Source organism: Augochlora pura, chromosome 6 (genome assembly GCF_028453695.1).
Source record: "Augochlora pura isolate Apur16 chromosome 6, APUR_v2.2.1, whole genome shotgun sequence".
In the NCBI taxonomy this organism is placed as follows: Eukaryota; Metazoa; Arthropoda; class Insecta; order Hymenoptera; family Halictidae; genus Augochlora; species Augochlora pura.
This window is the reverse complement of record NC_135777.1, coordinates 7,810,795-7,830,101: the sequence shown is the minus strand read 5'-3', so window position 1 is coordinate 7,830,101 and position 19,307 is coordinate 7,810,795. Positions and strand designations below refer to the sequence as shown.

At 36.4% G+C, this 19,307-nt stretch overlaps 2 protein-coding genes and 1 long non-coding RNA gene across 4 annotated transcripts in view; 2 read left to right on the top strand and 1 right to left on the bottom strand.

The window, feature by feature from the left end:
* Positions 1-19,307, top strand: part of LOC144471411 (uncharacterized) — a 120,104-nt gene that overhangs the window by 43,616 nt on the left and 57,181 nt on the right. The window lies entirely within an intron of this gene.
* The window catches only part of LOC144471504 (uncharacterized), a 26,266-nt gene continuing 8,042 nt past the window's right edge, over positions 1,084-19,307 (top strand). Inside the window, exon 1 of the mRNA XM_078183607.1 lies at positions 1,084-1,262. Within this exon, the coding sequence (XP_078039733.1) occupies positions 1,140-1,262 (123 nt within the window). The 5' untranslated portion in view covers positions 1,084-1,139. The remainder of the gene's footprint in view (positions 1,263-19,307) is intronic.
* LOC144470929 (uncharacterized) lies at positions 14,669-19,028 on the bottom strand. Of its 2 annotated transcripts, XR_013494208.1 has the most exons (4): positions 18,180-19,028; positions 17,845-18,018; positions 16,364-16,469; positions 14,669-16,298 (listed from the first exon to the last, which is right to left on the bottom strand). It is a non-coding gene; the product is annotated as an uncharacterized LOC144470929 (long non-coding RNA). The 2 variants fall into 2 exon arrangements; XR_013494207.1 differs by having other exon boundaries at positions 17,845-19,028.

Genomic DNA, 19,307 nt, shown 5'->3' with positions numbered 1-19,307 from the left:
CATTTCCTGCGAAATATATTATAACACGTAACTAATCGACAATATATCGATTTTATAAAATGGAAGATAACGTGACTCAGTTGAAAAATAGTAATCGTGCGGTTTAAATTAGGAAAAACGTGGAAACACGATAACGACCTATTTAGCAAACTGTGATAGTCGCATGATTGCTGCCTAGCCAAGTTAGCAGACCTAAAAACCTAAAAACCTGGCAAACGCGATAGCGAGATTCGTGATTCGGTGGGAACCGAAATTCAGTCGCATGAAACGCATTTGTAACAACGGCTCCGCGGATGTTCAGCAAATTATTTTCAAGGATCCGACAAGCTGCCCACCAACTATGCGTCGAAACGATCTCGTCGTTTGCCTCGGAACACTTCCCATGAAGGTTGAAAATGATACCACTATAACAATCGCTCCTACACGGTTTAACAATAATAACAAGTGATAACAACGCAAAACGGTTTGAAGAAGATAAGACGTCAGGTGGAGATGCTCATACTTACATTGGCCAGATCTTTCAATCATTGGATGTCCGTTAACGAGGAAGGTCTCGCTGGCATGTGTGACAATTATTCTCAGGAAGAGGTGAGTCGTTATATTTCTTCGCGTGCATACCTCGGTCGCTTGTTATGCATAGGTTGTGACGTAAATGTGGGAAAATTATGATAACAGCGTACAGTCGAAACAGAATTTTCACCCAATTTAGCGGAGAATTCTTTGCATTTTTATTTTGAATTTTCAAACTTGATGTGGTTTGTCATTGAATCTGTTTTTTGGTTTTTGATTTGTTTATTCTATTATTATCATTGCTTATCTTTTACTGTTATTGGAAGAATCGAGAAAGATAATGTGAATATGATATATGTTTTCGTCGTCTATTTTTCAAATTTCGACAGGTGTCGATTGTTATTGAAATTATTTGGACTTTTCTTGTTCGAAGCATTATTAACTGATACCATATGCTTCGTCGCTGGAAGAGGCCATTGGTGGAAAAGAGCTTGTAGAACATGTTTGCATTGTTTATATTAGCTAGATGCTGTTTCGTTGCCTGTAGTCAGGCATTTGTCAGTCACCCAGTGGCCATGTCGTTGTGACACGTTATTCTTTCGTTGTGAATTTTGTGTCAAAGAAACAATATGGAATACGTGGCAAATACCAAATCTGACAAGAAAGAAGACAATTGGGGAGAAGGAACATTGATTTTTAAGTCGGAAGAATCGAAAAATTTGAAATATCTCCGTACTCTCTCCGGCACAGAGGTAAAAATAAATAAAGCTCCTTTTACGACTACGTGCTGTGAAAATTCGTGACACGAGGCACGATCAAGTAAAATTTACAATCCTTAATTGGTATCGGAAATCCGATACGAGATAATGTCTTATTGTTATACGTTACATTTCTTAAAATTGGACGAGTCTGGTGGCTTTAAAAAATTGAACGTAATTGCATAACATTTCGTCGTTTGACGCTGTAATGAAAAATTTTAAACCGTTTTTTTTTTCAAGTGCAGGTAATATTCCTCCACGAAACGCCTCATTTATAATAAAACGCGGAACAGGTTCCGTATACTTTTGAACGTATTATTAAGTAAAATGAACTTACCTACCTTGGTGTGGCGATACAAAAAACGGTGGCATATTTTTACAAGGTTGAACGAATTCCAATTTAACGTTCTTAAATTGTTATTGCTATATACGTTCAGTTTCCGTAATACACAGTTTTATATCGTAACAATAATGAATGTATCATAGCAACTTATTGATCATTTTTATCTTGCACAGAATTGCGGCATCGATGAAATCACTAGATAAGCATAAACATTAGGCCAACTGATATTGATAACATGAAAACGGTGCAAATGATTGCAATCAGACTGTAGATCTTTGTGCCAAATAAATTTGCAACTCCTTTGTAAGGGATAGAAATTAAATAACAATGTATTTCTTCTTCACATGAGTTTGGACAATTGAAAAGAAAATAGCAATGTTCCTAAATATTTTGAACATGTTTTTACTTTAATATTGTATCTGGTAATTTTGATCATAAACGCATTAAATTCACAATCTGATTGCGAGCCGTTCATTACATTAGCATTAAACTTTACAATCACTTAGCCTCACACATAATATTCAATATTCAAGAATTCAACAATTCTTAACATGAAATTAAAAATTTTCGAAGCAGTTGAAAAATATTTAATATTCAATTTCTCTTCAATAGTTATGGATTTATATACACGTCTGAGGAAATAGCAGCTGTTTGTATCAACCAGATGTAATTAATCAGATGTAACTCACGTGTTATTGATGGAAAGCCGATCAACATTAGTTAACAGTTAACAATTATTGTTCAATTATACAACATTAGCCGTGAAAAAAATATTCCGTTTACACAGATAGCAACTGATTGGATTACTCGGCAGTTTAAAGGGCTAAGTGAAACAACTTATAATACATCCGCAATCACACTAATAGTTTGAAATGTAAAGGGGAGTTGCCGAGCGCATACTGTTACCTACATTATACTACTATCACGTTACTGTACAGGATGCACCAAATGAAGTGTTACGAGCTGCTTCTTTAAAACGCAATGGAAACACTGAATCTCGTTTTTACAGAATTTTCGCAGAAGTTCTTACTCGTCTCTTTGTAAATAAAAATCATATTAAATGGAAAAATAGTGAAAAATTCGTAAATAAAAAATTGATAGATGATGAATGAATTGGTAGATTGAAGCTGACCATTATCTAGGGGAAAATGTATTTCATTTTTTTGCTAGAGAACAGAGTTTTATATGATAGATTCATGTTTCAATATTATCACCCTTGATATTAACACTTCAACGATCGCACGTCTACGCAGTCAAACGTCGCCAGCCGCCGATATTTGCTTCACAATCAAAAATTGCAATCAAAAATTAAAATTAGGCAATAATTACCTATAATCAAAGACGTGGCAATGAAATATGAAGCCAATAGCAATATCCACACTTGTTTACATTCATAAATTATCACGCAAAGAGTGTGGTACTGGCCAAAAACCTTCGGCGGTAGCATCACACACATGTTGTGTGAGCGGTCTCTTTTACCAGGCTCTTTAGAATGCAAAAGAGTTAAAAAAGTCTCAGTAATTCAATTACTTTGATTTTGTGGAAATATTTGGAATTGTTTTTCGGTACCCAAAATATTACCGAGACACTGAAACTATCAGTGGTCTTTGATCTTTTACAATTTCTAACGTGATAAAATATTTCTTATAAAGTTTTAGTTTATAAAAGTTTCTAGAAGAAATTTGTAGATTAATTTATTTATTCATACACATATTATAATACAAATCGTAAGAATTTTAAATAAATCCAATCTTGTCATAAAACAATATACATTAATCGCGTTAAGAGCTCGATAGTTCTATAAGAATTCTAATTGATAATATTATTCAAACAATAAGAAGATTTTTTTCTCTCATCTAATAACCATTGGTTATCGGTGGAACGTGCGATGTTTAACAAAAACGATGTATTAAACGGAAACTAAAAACAGAGAAGTCATATTGGCATAAAAGACAGAAAGATTTTTTAACATATCAGTATTGATATTTCTAACATTGTATGCACCTAAATGGTATTAAATGACCATCAAAGTCTAAAAAAAGAGCGAAGTACGTATTTTAGAAGATAGAAAATACGTATATAGAAAATATATATGTACGTATAGACAATTTCGAATACTCGCAAAACACGAGATGAATATTAATCGGCTCAAAACAATCAAGTAGTCCGAAAGAAATCAAGTAGTCCGAAAGAAATCAAGCGTCACGAAAGTAAGCGAGCGCTTGAGTGATCCAAATAAACTGTACCTCGTGCACAATAACCATTTTATACATATTACTGTTTTATTTTAGATATTTTTAATTACTGTCTAGGATATTTTCGGACAGCTTTATAATTACTTAGCAGTACTGATAATACTTTTTTTTATGTATGTATATAAACAATACACGTAACATACTTTATTTCATCATTCATTCTTCTTCTGTTGTATTCCCGATCGTGGAAATTAATGCAACACTTAATTATTTTGAAAGGGATTTTATTATAGGTCTTCGAAGTGTGGCGAGGTTGTCTTCTTACGCTGAGTATACGATTGTAAGACTAAGTGTTTCCTTAGATGTGTCCGGTTTGAAAGTGCTTAGCCAAAATGTCTCTCTACAGGGTCGACTTAGTCCCTTTTAAAAGGAAAAACTAAGAGAAGTGGGGATGAGATAGGGCGAGGATGATTCGAAGTTCAAGGGGTATGGATGACTCGGAGATCAAGGTACAAGAATGAGTCAGTAGGAGGTGAGAGTTTTGGGCGGCTGGAGATAAGATAGAAACAGAGGAAAAATAGAAAATATTTAGAGAACGGATGACTATCGTCGGTATGACTGTCGCAAAAATGAACATGAATGTATAACTATGTGTCATACCAGGCTGGCATCCAACACTTCAGCATACTTTTTTCTTTTTTCTTGTCATTTTTGTTTTCTTTACTTTCAAAGATTATAAAAGTTTATACTCTTATTAGTATACATTATATATCCTGTCTGCTCGAAAAACATGCGATAGAAATTACTCGATTCCTTCTAGCCGCTCGATTCTGCCGCGTACATGTACTCAGCTGAGCTCGAGAATCGTGCCCGACACGCTGCAGATTTCGAGTCGCTCGAATATTCGAGTATTCCGATAGCCTTAGGTCTCGACTCGGCAGTGTTGCAGCTAAGAGCGATAAGCGCAAATAGAGACGTCCAATGGAGCGCCTATTTTGTACGAGAAACGTTTGATTTTTTTATTTCTAACATTCAACAAGTTCTGTTGAATGTTAAAAGCTTTCATTATAATTCTGTGCATACGAACCACCAATTGTAAAGCATTTCTTAATCAATTTCAACAAACAAAAATTCCATTGACAATTTTTGTTTCTAAACTTTTTAAATTTAACATTCAAAGTGAAAAGAAGAAATGTGTAGAATTTAACATTATCTGTAGTATATAAGTACATTTCAATGTTTTATTTGGGGATTATGTAAAAAAAAAACTTCCATGTCCAAATATACCCTCCATTATTTTATTGACGAATAATGTATAGTTCGAAGTTTAGTTTTTAACTAAGTAAACCCATATTGATTTATCTATCGCTTTTTACAGAATTGTTGATAATTCAATAATAACCCAATAATTTTGCAAGAATTGAAATATTTTCAAAGATAACAATATTAGTGAAGAATGCTCTGGATAGTCTGTAAAATTTTATGTAGTATTCAAAGGTTTTGATAAAGATTTATTTAATAATTGTGTTTATTCAAAACTTTTAAACAAGATAAAACGTTAGAACGAAATTAAACATCATTGAGACCGTATGGGTGCCCCAATGGACGCCTCATTGGACGCTTCTATTATATCTCTGTACTATAGAGTCGCGGCAAACAAGCAGTAGACCACGCGGCGGAAAAACTGCCGCAAACTGCTAGTCTGAAACGGGCCTTCCGACATCAAATGCCATTGTTCGTACCATTCGTTTACTGTCTTCCTTGAACATAGGCAGCACATGATGCCGCAAATGGTTTTTGTTAACTCACATTATAAATGCCATTTCAGTTGACAATATTGATCTAATAGTCTCGAACACGCGTTGCAAACCATTGTACAGCATGTGAAGAGAATACTCTTTTAAGAAACTTAAATATAAATATCTTAATAAAGTCCTAAACTTCATTTTTTATCAAAAAGAAAACTTCGAATCGTAATTCCTTAAGATCTTTTTTTTATTTGATGACGTTAGAATTATAATTAGTTATAGGAATAACTTAATATTCCTCACTATTTGAACTTTCAATTAGAACTTTTATTTATTCAAGGAAGGTGTAAAATATTTCCTTTCTCTATAAGATGTTTTCGGTATTTAACTTGTTTCTACTCATAAAAACAATAACGATAAGAAAAGACAAAATAAATTATCACATGTCTTCACAATTCATACCTATCAGGTGGTAAATAAAAAGAAATTTTTTAGTTTGATTTTGGTATTCAACCTGTTTGTTGAAATTCAACAGATGATTGAAAGTCGCATCAACAGCAAAGTTATTAGAGCTCGAAAATTCTATAAAAATGACACAATAATAATAGTGACACAAAACATTAGGTGCTAGATATATTCATATAAAGGGTGTCCCAAAAATGTCTCGCAATGGGAAAATGGGGGGTGCCTGTGATCATTTCAAGTAACTTTTTCCTTAGCGAAAATGCAATCCGCGGCTTCGTTTGACAGTTATTTATATAATAAAGTTGGCTGCGGGCGGACGATTTTTTCTGCTGCTGCGCATGCGAGTCGGTTGACTGAAGTCTATCTCATTCCCGTGGCACGACGGTAGGAGAGGTCTGCGCTCCGACTTTGAGCCGCGTTCGAAGTAACAAACAAGGATTTTAGAAATGTCCTATTAATTTCAAAGATTTCACAAATATTATTAACGAAAAACTAACATCTGCAGCCTGCGTGTGGCCAAATTTCTGTAGGAAGGAGTTTCCATAATTTTCACCGTCACAGACTTTTCCCTCATTGTCTGTGAAAGATCCTCCGATGCTCCAAAACACTCGAAACATGTTTCTCATTCAGCCGTATTTTATGACTTTCACTGTCGACTATTCTGCCGGCGTAACAGTCTGGCTTGTGAAATTTTTGAAATTAATAGGACATTTCTAAAATCCTTGTTTGTTACTTCGAACACGGCTGAAAGTCGAAGAGCAGACCTCTCCTTCAGTCGCGCCCCGAGAATGAGAGAGGCTTCAGTCAGCTGGCTCGCATGCGCAGTAGCAGGAAAAATCGTCCGGGCGCAGTCAACTGTTTTCATTAATAACTCGTTAATAAAGCCGCGGATTGCATTTCGGCAAAGGAAAAGGTTACTTGAAATGGCCTCAGGAACCCCCCATTTCTCGGAGTATGTATAATTTCGAATCACCTTGTATATAACAACTCTTTTGTATAACTTAGTGTGGTCAATTTCAATTGCTTCATGGATGGCGTAGCATTATCCTTGTAAAGATATTCGATATTCGGCTCATGTTGTATTTGAAGGTATTATCCGGAGTGATCACTGAAAAGATGGTATTTGTATTTGTTTTAATCGCGATGATGTAGAGTTGGGTTGAAGTTGCGTACTTTTTATTGAGAGGATCGAGCTTGGGCAATATTCCGATGTGGGAATTTGTGCTTTAATTTTTTTTTAGAGATTTGTATTTATTTTGGATATCGTAGGGTCTAAGGGGGGGCTTGGGAGCTTGGGTCTCGTAGTGCATTCGTATATTAGCCGGTTTTTTTGGGCATTGTTATTGGGTATGACTGCAATTGCAATTGTCAGGGTCGATTGTCTATGGTGAACTTTGGAGGGGTTTAATTTCTTTCCTAGTGAATAAAATTCATTCAGATTTTTGTGGTCAAATTATGAGGCTAAAATGGTCGGACCAGAGTTTAATATTGTGGAGAGCATCTTGAAAGAGTTTCTGTCTGTGTTTCGACCATTGCACAGGGGTGTGAAATCGTCAGCATAGAGAAGGGTTTTGACCGGGAGCAGTACGTTGTTGATAATATCATTAATTTCTAATAAGAAAAGGGTAACATTGGTAATTGAACCCTGTGCAATGCCATTCTCTATTATAGTAAGTTTAGGTAGTACACTTCCTAGTCTGACTTGTGTTATTCTTCTTTTTAGTAAGTTCTGAATTAAATTTATAGATGTCCGGATAATCTGGCTCTGGTGCAGTATTCTTGATATTATCTAGTGTTCTGAGTTCAGAATTCAGTATGGAGTTATCTTTACTATTGTTGGTTGTTTCAGGAGACGATTCAGTTGTGTTTTCAAATTTTAAAAATAATGGTTTGTAATTGGTATTGCTAGAGTTACTTGCAAAGTTTTCAGCTGTTGGGGACCATATTGTTAATGTAGTCAACCCATAATTGTTTCTTGCTACTTTTAATTGTTTTCCTTGTTAAGCCTCTTAAATTCTTAAACTCGATGTAATTCTTAGCAGTAAAATGTTTTTTGTATCTATTGAACTCGTGTTGGCTATTTTTAAGTGCAATTCTGCATTTTCCGTCCCGTCATGATACTGGGACTTTTATACACTTGGGTGATATTTACCCAATTGTTATTCGGCCGCATCATTCATAATATTTTCTAATTCTTTGATTGTCTCATTGATGTCGTTTATTACGATGAGGTTCACTTTATTGTTTGTCGTGATATGCATTGGAAATCAAAGGATCTGTAACAAACATGGTCGCTACGTAATATAAACCAAAACGAATCTGACCTTTGAATTCGTAGAAGGGTTAACAAATAATTATTTTTCAAAACATGAAGATAAGATTAACTTCGCGCGTTTTCGTATTATAATCGCGTTTCATTTTTTATTTCTTTAATTCTATTTTCAGTAAGGTGTTTTAAAATCGATTGTTAACTATATCTGTAGTAACAATATTATAGATATTTATTAATTATTACAAATTGTGGATTCAATAGAAATTAAGACTATATTGTACGATAGCTGCGCGGTTCAACAACTTGTCAATCTATTACTACAACTTATAAATACAACTTTCGACTTTATACGACCACGACGACTCTCTACTTTTTACAACTTAACTTGCGACCCTTTCGCAACGACTTTCAACACAAGAATCTCCCGTTTCAATCTCGGCTCGGCTTTTTATATATACCTGCCTCCCTTTCCTATTTCTACAAACAATTTCTACAAACCCCAGATTTGGGCATTCGCGTCGCCGATGGGCCTTCGGCCCATCGGTACTCGCAGCTTGAGGCAGGTTAACTTCGCTTTCCTTTTTACAACTATGTCCTTAAAACTACTCTTAAAATTATCTACAGGGTGCCGAAATATTCCCGATACCACATATCTTTAATGTAAAATAATAAATAGTTTAAGAAATAAGATTTTTCTTACATTTTGGGAAAATAGTTGCTTGGGGATACAATACGGTTCCTTTTGTAAGTTTGCTCCTCTCGATAAGTAGAATAAGATGTAATAATAACAGATTTGACCTTGAGAAAAATGGCTAAGATCACTTTTGCGGAAAGTATTATTAACCATTTGCAGTCGAATGGCGATTTTAAGGCGTCGCTAAAAATGATCATGCCACTTTTCAAAATAATTTTTATCAAGTTTACTTATATTTAAAAAGATTTAGTTAAGAGCTTTCAATTGTTGCACGAGTCTTAACAATGAAATTCATAATGTACAAAAAAAATGCTCCAGGTTATATAAAATACAATAGAAACACTATGAGTTTGGATAAATATTTTGGATTAGTAGTTGGAATGGCTCCTACTACAAAGGGTTTACAGATCTCCGTCGATCTAAAAGTATAGATTATGTCTTAAGTATAGTTTCGTAGGATATTCGTAGAAGAGGGTGCAGAGGAACGAACACTATAAGGTTATGTACATGCAAGACTGTATTTTACTTTTGCGGCATTAATACACCCTGATTATTGGATTCTGCTTGGTTGCTTATTTTGAGAGTTCATGTAGTCCTAAGAGCTCAGTTAATCAGGACGATTTGAGTCTGAGCGACTGGTTCATCTAGACTGGAGAAGGTTACAGAGTTTTGGTGGTGCGACAATGTGGCGCCGATTCTAACACCATGAGAAACATACTTAAAAGGAAAGAAGAATCATGGACTATAACTAGAACACGCAGGGTATAACTGAAAACGGAAATATAAAACACTATGGGCAAGCGTAGAAAGCAAAGAGTAAAACAAACGCACGCACACATATAAACAAACGAACATGTACACTAAACACCAAACCTTGAGATCTCTATGCAGGCGATTTTAATACCAAGAGGTCTAGGGTTCAACGGCGACGACTATTGTCCAAGCCAACCTTCAAGCCAACAATTCTACCACCTCGTAGTCCCCGCTGAACACCTTTGCACGGCGCAAAGCGACGGGCATGGGTGAATAAACGAGCCGCTTCCCGTAAGGGTAAGCCCAACTTGTCCGATGACGCCTAATCGTTGAGGGCAGGGTTTTTCCAAGTTCAAGTTTGATACAACATCTACATCAAACGCTTCCTTGGTAGTGGCATGCTAGATGGTGGACTGCCCATAACATCAGGCAGGCTTTACTGATATGGGGGTAATCCCCGAGGAGCGGGCCGTTCTCCAGAACGGAAGCCTATAATAACACTGTCATGCTTCGCCTAGTCAGAACTGGCCTCGGCCCAAATGCTCATAAAAGTAGACATTCACTATCGTGGTGGTTCTGCAGGTAGGAAGATTGCATAGTTCGGGTGGCGCGCAATATCTCACCAAACGTAACCCTGTTGCGGCGGGTTCGTAGGTGCGTAATTTCAGTGGTGCGACAGTATGGCGCCGGGGTAACATTATCACAGCGGTTCCGCAGGTCCAAAGGATGGAGGCGGCAGGATGCGTCGCAGTAGCCATGACGTAGCCTTTTCTTACATCCTATACAGTCGTGTTTTTCTTTATCATTAATGAAAATAACCGCAGTGGACATTGAAATTTCCTCCCTATTTGAAAATTCCAGAGGTATATCATGATGAAATAAAAATAATAATGCATGAATACAAGTATGTACTGCGATGAATGCAAATTGTGTACGTACGTATTAAAAGCGGGTACAAATGGTACTATAGTAGCGTATAGCAGTAGCGATGCGTTTACGGTTCACTTCGTTAAAAAAAAACACGTACACGTGCCGTTGCTCTGCTGCTGTAATATGCGCTTGTGTAAAGTACGTTAAAAAAATCTATGTTCTGGAAAATTTGGACAGCACATTGTCGCAAACCGCACGTCTTAATTTTTCTACAAGCGCTCTTTTTTTATCTCTGCACAATTTACCGCTCAATTGTAGCCTCGTCTAAATTACTTCATATTAATAAAAGCTGCAATCAAATCCGAAAAACTATCATTTATTAGAGTATTTTTTTTAATTTTCTTCAACTTGCATTATTTTCTTTGTGTTCTACAGTTATAATCAACATGCATAGTGCCCGATACTAAAGGTGACAAATAAAGATCTATCAAGTGGACAGTTTATTTTGAAAGTGGGGTAAGTCCAAAAATGATAAAAAAATGATATATCATATAATTAGTGATTAATTTAGTGTAAAGTTTTTATTTATAACTAGTAAATATTTAATATCATAAAAAATTTCAATGCTTTATTCAATTTAAAATTGATCAATAAAATAATGATATTGGTATTTTGTACGATATTAACACATTAAAGGCGGAAGTCGTAGTACTACGACTTATCTCGACTGTAGCTTAAAGGCGGGAGTCGTATTAGTACGGTTTGCAACCACATTGCGCAATCCATGCGCCACTTTACATTTGTATTTAGTATGTTTTGTGGTTTGAAGCTGTTCGGTTGTTCAAATTCTACTTACAGTAAATTTTGAAATCCTTCAATATGGTTTCACCTAGCATACTTTCGTCAAGATCCCCCGCCTTTAATGTGTTAACTATTTAATAATTATAAATAAAAAGTTTACACTAAATTAATCACTAATTATGTGATATATCATTTTTTTTTAAATCGACTCATACTACTTTCAAAATAAGCGATATATAAAATATATACAAAAATAATTAACGTTTAGAATAAAAATTTGTACTCCTACTTTATTTCTTCTTATTATTTACAAACAAAATTGGATTCATGAAAAATATATTTTCAGTGATATTTAAGTTATAATTGAAATTAAACGATCTTGTACAATAGACTAAGTGGTACAAGTCTTTCACAGCTAAGAATTTTTTTTATATGTTGTAGTAAAATGTTTAAACCTTAATGAAATACTATATCATTTGAAGGCTGTGTTAATTTCCTAAATTTTAATGTATTTCATTGTTATATTAATGTTCTATAAATAATGTTATCGCCGTTCAATGTAGAGCACCTAGTAGTGTATGAATACTTTTTTCGGATACTCTATGTGGTTGCCTAGCCTATAGAGTGTTGTAGTTAAGGTCCAATAAGAGTGACTCTTCATACGACATGGTGTTATTTAGTTCCTATTTTATTTTGAAGGCGGTAGTTCGGTTATGATATAATCGAAAAATATGTATCACAGTCTATCTACAATATATCTACACTAGTTATGGCGTAGTCGAAGGTATAATTGGTGATACAAAGGATGTGTTGCTTTACAATCAAATACCTTGCAGTACGGTAACAATAAAATAGTTATCAACTTTCATCGTAAATAGCGATAATTGATAAACACCAATAGTTTAAAATTTTTATTATTCGTATGGCGGGATATGAAGTGCATTATATGTATATTATTAAATCAAAGTCGTAGTAGTAATATTACTATGTACTCGGGAGTTGTATTTTATGATACATAGAATATTTAGTTGAAAACTGAAATTAATATTTGCACTTTTGTACACATAAACCGCACTTAATAGAAAAATTAGCAAATTATAGAAGGACACGATTACGTAAGTGAACACCTGATTACTACGGTGAGAAACGTGGACACACTTTGAAATTAACGTAATTTTTATTTACTTAACATTACAACCACGGTTTTGTTTCTATTCAAAATAAAATACCACTACACTGACTTCCAAAAGTATTCGGACACTGGTACAACTTTGACTTCAATACATGGAAAGGAAAATATCCTTTGCAGTATATGTATAAGTGTCAAGATACAAGAAACTTTCGTTTTTGTATAAAACGTTACGTTGACCATTGAAAAAATATAAAAAATGATTTAATTTTCACGCCACATAAGTATCCGGCGTCTAAGTATAGCACCAGATGATTTTTCATAAAGAAACGTGATTGTTGATGCTCGCGGTTGATTTTAGCAAATCGTTCGAGCCTTGAGAAATTTACACGTGTTGTGTCGACTAACTCGAAGGACAACCTCCACTAGCAGGAGGAACAAATTTACACCGTGAATATTAACAACAAATATATTTACACTCTCCGGTGGAGATACATGGAATGTATTCAAGATTATTACGAGTTGCTAGTATGTCTAAGAGTTCGAAGCTATGTCTATTTCAAGTTGTATCTTTGTATTCCGAAATGTATCTGGCGTGCGGTTCGAAGTTCGCCGATAACGACACCTCGGTCCGCCCTACTCTTGCAAATTAGGGGTGGGTGCTGAGGAAAGCCGCCCAATCGCGACAAGCCCAAAAGACAACGCCTGGGACCTAGGAAGGGGCAGTGCCGCAACGTTTGCCAGGGAGTTCCAGGTCGCGCGTGGGCCTGGAAAATTCCCGACATCTACATCCCATTCCCTTAATTGCCTGTTGTCCCAGAACGTGCCATTTTCCGCGATCCGCGCCGCGCTATGGGCATAGGGTCCCGCGTTTATGGCGGGGGAATACCGCTAATGGCCAAGAGTTTCGACCATGTTCCTTGGAACAATCGTAAAACTACTTTCTAGAGAAGCGGGTGACAGACCCATACCCTAGCCGATTCCAAGGGTCCCAAGCACATGGCCCCCTGCCATGAAACCCTCGCTCAGCAATCCTCAACAATGATAGTAACATAGAATAACATTTTTAACACATTGAATGCCACGGGGGTCACCGGTGACCGGCACTGAACTTGGCAGTGACGCCATGGGGGCCACCGGTGACCGGCGCGTTCGGATTGATGAAAATATATATAATTTAAACAAATGACAATACTTATAATTTTTTTTATTATTATCATCGTTGATGTAGTGGTGTGAGGAAATGAATGCCTTATAAAACATCTGAAAATAGTTTTATTTATACATGAAATATAGTTTTATTATGTGACATTATATGTATCGCATAAAAGAAAATTCATCGTGGCGCCACGGACAATTCCTGTAAAATGGGCATGGCATTCAACGTATTAAGGCTATCGAGTGTAAACATTTGCTTTGCATACACGTACGACCTTGCTGCTGCAAGCGATATACGTTATCATAATGAAGTTGTTATCAAACAATCAGCAGTGTCCGAAAGAAAAATAATTTCATATCACAGGTTCGCCACTTGAATGTTCCAATTGCTGGAAAATATTAAATGTGTGTACGCGTTTGGTACAATGTTGTAGTGATGAAGACGCTTGCTTGTTTCTATTTACACGTTGTTAATATTACACTGTTACATTATGTTCAAGTTTTTTTTTAGTTCTGTATGCGTTATGGTCGACTTTGAATTTCGTTCTGTATTCGTTCGTTGTGTTCTGTCTGTTGGCACCTCGGTTTTCTGTAGATTGGTGGGGGGTAGTTTTTGGTGGAGGAAATGAAGCGTTTTTGATTGGAGGTGGGTGTGTCGGAAGGACTTGGAATGAGGCGTGGGACATTTAGTCGAAAGTTCTGGTTTGTGTCTTCTCCGTCTGTTAAAATGAAATTTATGAATGGTTGTCCGTGCAACGGCACTGTGGGCCTGTCGCACGTGTTGTCCGTTCGTCGAGTCGAATTTCTTTAACACGTTACGTGCCATAGAGTATGTACCACCGGTGGTACACGTTAAACTTAATACACGCAGTCATAATTATTTAATGCGCTGAAAACATATATTTTATGACAAATGTAATTCTGTAAAATATATTTCAACCAAAGAAATGATGCATTATACGAAATGCAGGATAGAACAAAACACATAAGTTTGTTTATTTGTTATATATACAATAATTAATAATTACATTTAATATATCAATTTTCAGTCAAAATATCAAATGGCCTGAACGACAAGTCAGACAAAAATGGTGTTAAGGCAATTGTTTTAGAAATGACTTTATGGTATGGCCGATCGTCTATGAGTTTTTCAGCAATTCATTTAGGGTTATTGCAGTCTCTTTAGCGGGCCGGTCCGCAGCCAACATGTGGCACATAACATCAAATAGATTTCAGGATAATGAAGGTAATGCCATTATTTAGTCTCACAGGTCCAAGAAGCTCTGCCATAAAGTCCCAAGACTAAGAAAAAAGGGAATCGGCCGCCAGGTATCGGCATCGGCGATCCTGGTTAACTAAACTTTCCACGCGTTGCCAAAACATCCGTTCACCCGCGAGTGCAAGCGCCCCACCCAGTCATCCCCACCACGGACAACGTGTTTCGGGCACATTGGAAGGGATGGCTAGGTTTTCCTCAACTCCGGAAAAGGGAGGGGCATTTAAGGCCCAAAAGAGGGATTGAGGCAGAAGTCGCGAAAATCAGAACAGTTTAGCACATCGTATAGTACAGATTCAAACAGCAAAGAGAGTAGATTAGAACTTCAGACAGAATAGAGCAAACAGTTAAACAGTATAGATCAGAACAATACAGTGCAGAAGATATAGAGATACGCGTAACGGTTAGGTTGCGCGTCAAAATTAAGATCAATCATTTAGTCCCACATCAGTGGGTGGTCCTTCGAGTTTAGTAGGCACCAAGTGCAATATTCAGAGGAACTCAGTCATCCATCTGACGACTCCTCAACAAATGGCTTGATACGGAACGTGTTAAGTACGGTAGTCGTAAAGTCGTTTCGTTCATAGGATTTTTTACCTATTGCCGGTCTATTCGCACGTTTATGATTTAATTCCTAAAGGGATGGCTAGGTACGTTCGACCTTTGGTGTTGCGTCGCAACAAAATCATCGTGCGATAACGCAAAATTTCACCCTGTCCGAAAGTGCAGTGGAAAATATTTATAAGTATTTATCGCACGTTACAGTAAAAAATTCAAGAGATCGCAATATACAAAGTAGGCAGATATCCCAACAGAGTTAAAATTTCTAATGAAAAAGATGAAGTGTCTATAACTCAAGAATTCCGTTAGTCGAAGCTGATCTCTAGTAGTTTCCAAATAATTACAGTACTTGCACTTGCCGGTGGAACTCACGAACACATCATTTTAAGTAGATGCACGAAAACCACTCTTGCGAGGAGCTTGCGAGAGTGTGACGCACCCTGTCGCCAGCATCTGGGATAATGTCACTCCCGGCACTATATTGTCGCGTGAACTATGCAATCTTTTTATCTGCAAAACCACAGTAATAGTGTCTCAATCGGCGCCACATTGTCGTTCCGCCCAAACTATGTAGCCTTTTCCGGTATAGATCAATCGCTCCATCCTAAAATGCTCTGATTAACCGACCACTTAGGCTCACGTTAACTTCCAAAATAAGCTACCACGCAGTACCCAAGAATCAGGGTGTATAAATACCGTCCCCAAAAACCAAATAAACTCAGTCTTCCCGTTAACATCATGGTGATCGTTGCTTTGTACGTTGCGCTGCCAAAAACGAAATAATGTCAGTCTTCCATCTAACGTCATGGTGATCATTATTTTGTACTCACCCTCTACGAACATCCTAGAGAATTTTGTCCAAGGATAGCTAGTCTATGGAAGCTATATCCTGGCTTTGACTGTTGTGTATGAGGGATTGTTCATAGTCACCCAGCCCTGTAACAAGAGCAAGACTCATTACATCAGTTATTGAAAACGAATCTTTCAAAAAATATTCGATCCCTCGTAAGATCTTCACGTTTTTAATTTTCGAATTAACCATATCAAATGCCATGTTTTTATTATAGCATGCATACAAGACTCGTATCATGTACACAGAGTCTCCGTCTATAAATGTCCAAGCAAATGTTTGGTACAGGTTTGATGTTATAAAAAAAAGTTCAAAAAAAATTTTATATGTTTTTAGAACTGTTACAAGGTGCATGTAAATTATTGTTTTTATTCATGACCTTCCTGAATTATGAAATTAAACTTCGTTTTTTTAAACGCATACACATATTATTTTTTTACGTATTTTGTTAGTAGAGGTCATTTGCAGTTAAAATAGTATCCTATTAAAAACTGTTATTATGCACCATTTAGAAGATAATTTAAATCTGAAATATTAAAGTAGAAATTTGTATTACGTCTTTAGTAATGCAAATTTGAAATATTACGAAGCCTAACACTAGTTCGGTAATTTTTTTCACCGTCATTCACAAAATACCGGCATTTTTTTATACTATTTGAAGACATGATGTAGTCTATATAAAAACAACGTAACTCATTCAAATCGTTGGTTAAAATTATTTCTGTTTCGTAAAGATTAGAATTTAATTTATTTAGAATTAAAAGAACGAGAATCAATTATTTTCCGTAATATACAAATGACGAATTTTCGTCATGCAGACGAATATGTGTTAAGAAAAGACCTTTATATTCTACAAATTATTTAGACGAATCTAAAGTCAATGATTATGTTCTATGATTAGAATTACGTATCTTGTTACATTTTGTCTTCCAGGTTGTACTATAAAAAATAAACTGCCCTACTATTTAATACACTTTATTATTATACAATACATTCTAATTATCTTATTATCTATCTATATATAATCCTATAATCTCTATATAATCTGATTATCTAATATACTTCATTATTTAATGAACTACTTAGTTTGTAATGCGATACCATTTTAATTGCAAATGTCCTCTACTAATTAAATATACAAAAAATATTATATGTAAGCATTAAGAAAAGAAATGAAATTAATAACTCGGCAAATAACTCGGATGTAAATTTCTCTGATTCAAGTCTTTTATAACTTCAAGCCTTTACGAGATTTTTGCTTGGAAATTTATAGACGAACACCCTGCATATACAGATTGTTCCGCATGTAACGAGCAGATAGCAATCATTGAGTTGTTTAATTATAAAAATGAATAGCAATCTTGTAATAATATGCTGGAATATCCTTATCAAATGTTGATAATTAATTTCGTAAACTCGGAGAGTTCCGCGGCCTCATCGCGGTGATAAATAACACTGCACCTGTTAATCGATTCAGTTGTTTCCAGTCGATTATCACAATGAGATTGTCGAGATGAGTGTAGTACCTATCAGTGTCAGCTGAGTTAGTAGGCAGTAACTCCCACCGCACAATACCTTTTCAATCACGCTAATGAACATCAGAATTTGTTGCTGTTTGTACCGCATTCCTATTTCCTTCGAGAATAATAGCACGATCGTGTAAAAACACGCCTTTCCATTGTTTGTCTTTCAGTTAACGGTATAATATTTACATTCAATATAAATTTTTTTTAAAAAATATTCAGAAATTATTTCTATTGATGTAAACAGTAAATAATATTACTTTTGTTACGTACGGAGATTTTCTCACGACGTTTTTCTTTCCTTCTTGAAGGCATATGCGAGATAACGTCGGCGGTGAACGCGACCCTTTCATTTAAAAATATAACATCTAATCTACCATATGGGGCTCGAGTTCAATAAGGGCCACACATCCCCGAATCTTAGAACCATACGCGGCGTGATCTGGGTCACGTAGGCCCAGTCCCCACTACCGAATTTTCCAGGTTCCACTGCGTATAAAAGGGCTGAGATTTTTCTTCTCAGCGGGCAGTTTTTATAGGGGTTTTCTTTGAAAATTTTTTCCCCACTCCAACATAATTGACATTCACATAAGCTAACACCCCATGAAGGTAATCCCACAAGCATCCACTCCTCATCCAAATCGGTAAGAGGGCCATCGCTCTCAGGAACGGTTCTCCTAACCTCAACACACAGATATAATAAAAAAAAAAAAAAAATTCTCAGCGGGCAGTTTCAAGTCAAATCGCGACGCGAGACGTAGCAAGATCGAGCCAAGTTCTCCTTCGAGCAATAGTTAACCCCCGCCGACTTGGTGCGAAAACCAGGGAGCGTGTCTTAGGACCATCGCGAATCTTACACTACATTTACGCACTTGTAATAGATTGAAGTTGTTAGATTATATTAGTCTTTACTTTCAACTCAGTGTACAAGTTATTTCATTTCCATCTCCCAGTTCGAGTCAGTTGTTGGTAACGATCTCACAAAGATACACCTTTACTGCTCGAGGTGTATCTACTAATAATTCTTTGAAGTTACGAGGCAAAATTAGAGTCAATCCAAAACCCCATTACCCTTACTCAGATGGCGACCCGGTGTTGAAAGAGACATCGGCCAGTCCACGAAACCAACTTCCTATCTAGGTGGCGACCCGGTGATGAAAGAGGCACCGGCCAGTCCACGCAATTTCCTCCTAGGTGGCGACCCGTTGATGAAAGAGGCAACGGCCAGTCCGCGAACCAAACCTATCCCCCAGGTGGCGACCCGTTGATGAAAGAGGCAACGGCCAGTCCGCGAACCAAACCTATCCCCCAGGTGGCGACCCGTTGATGAAAGAGGCAACGGCCAGTCCGCGAACCAAACCTATCCCCCAGGTGGCGACCCGTTGATGAAAGAGGCAACGG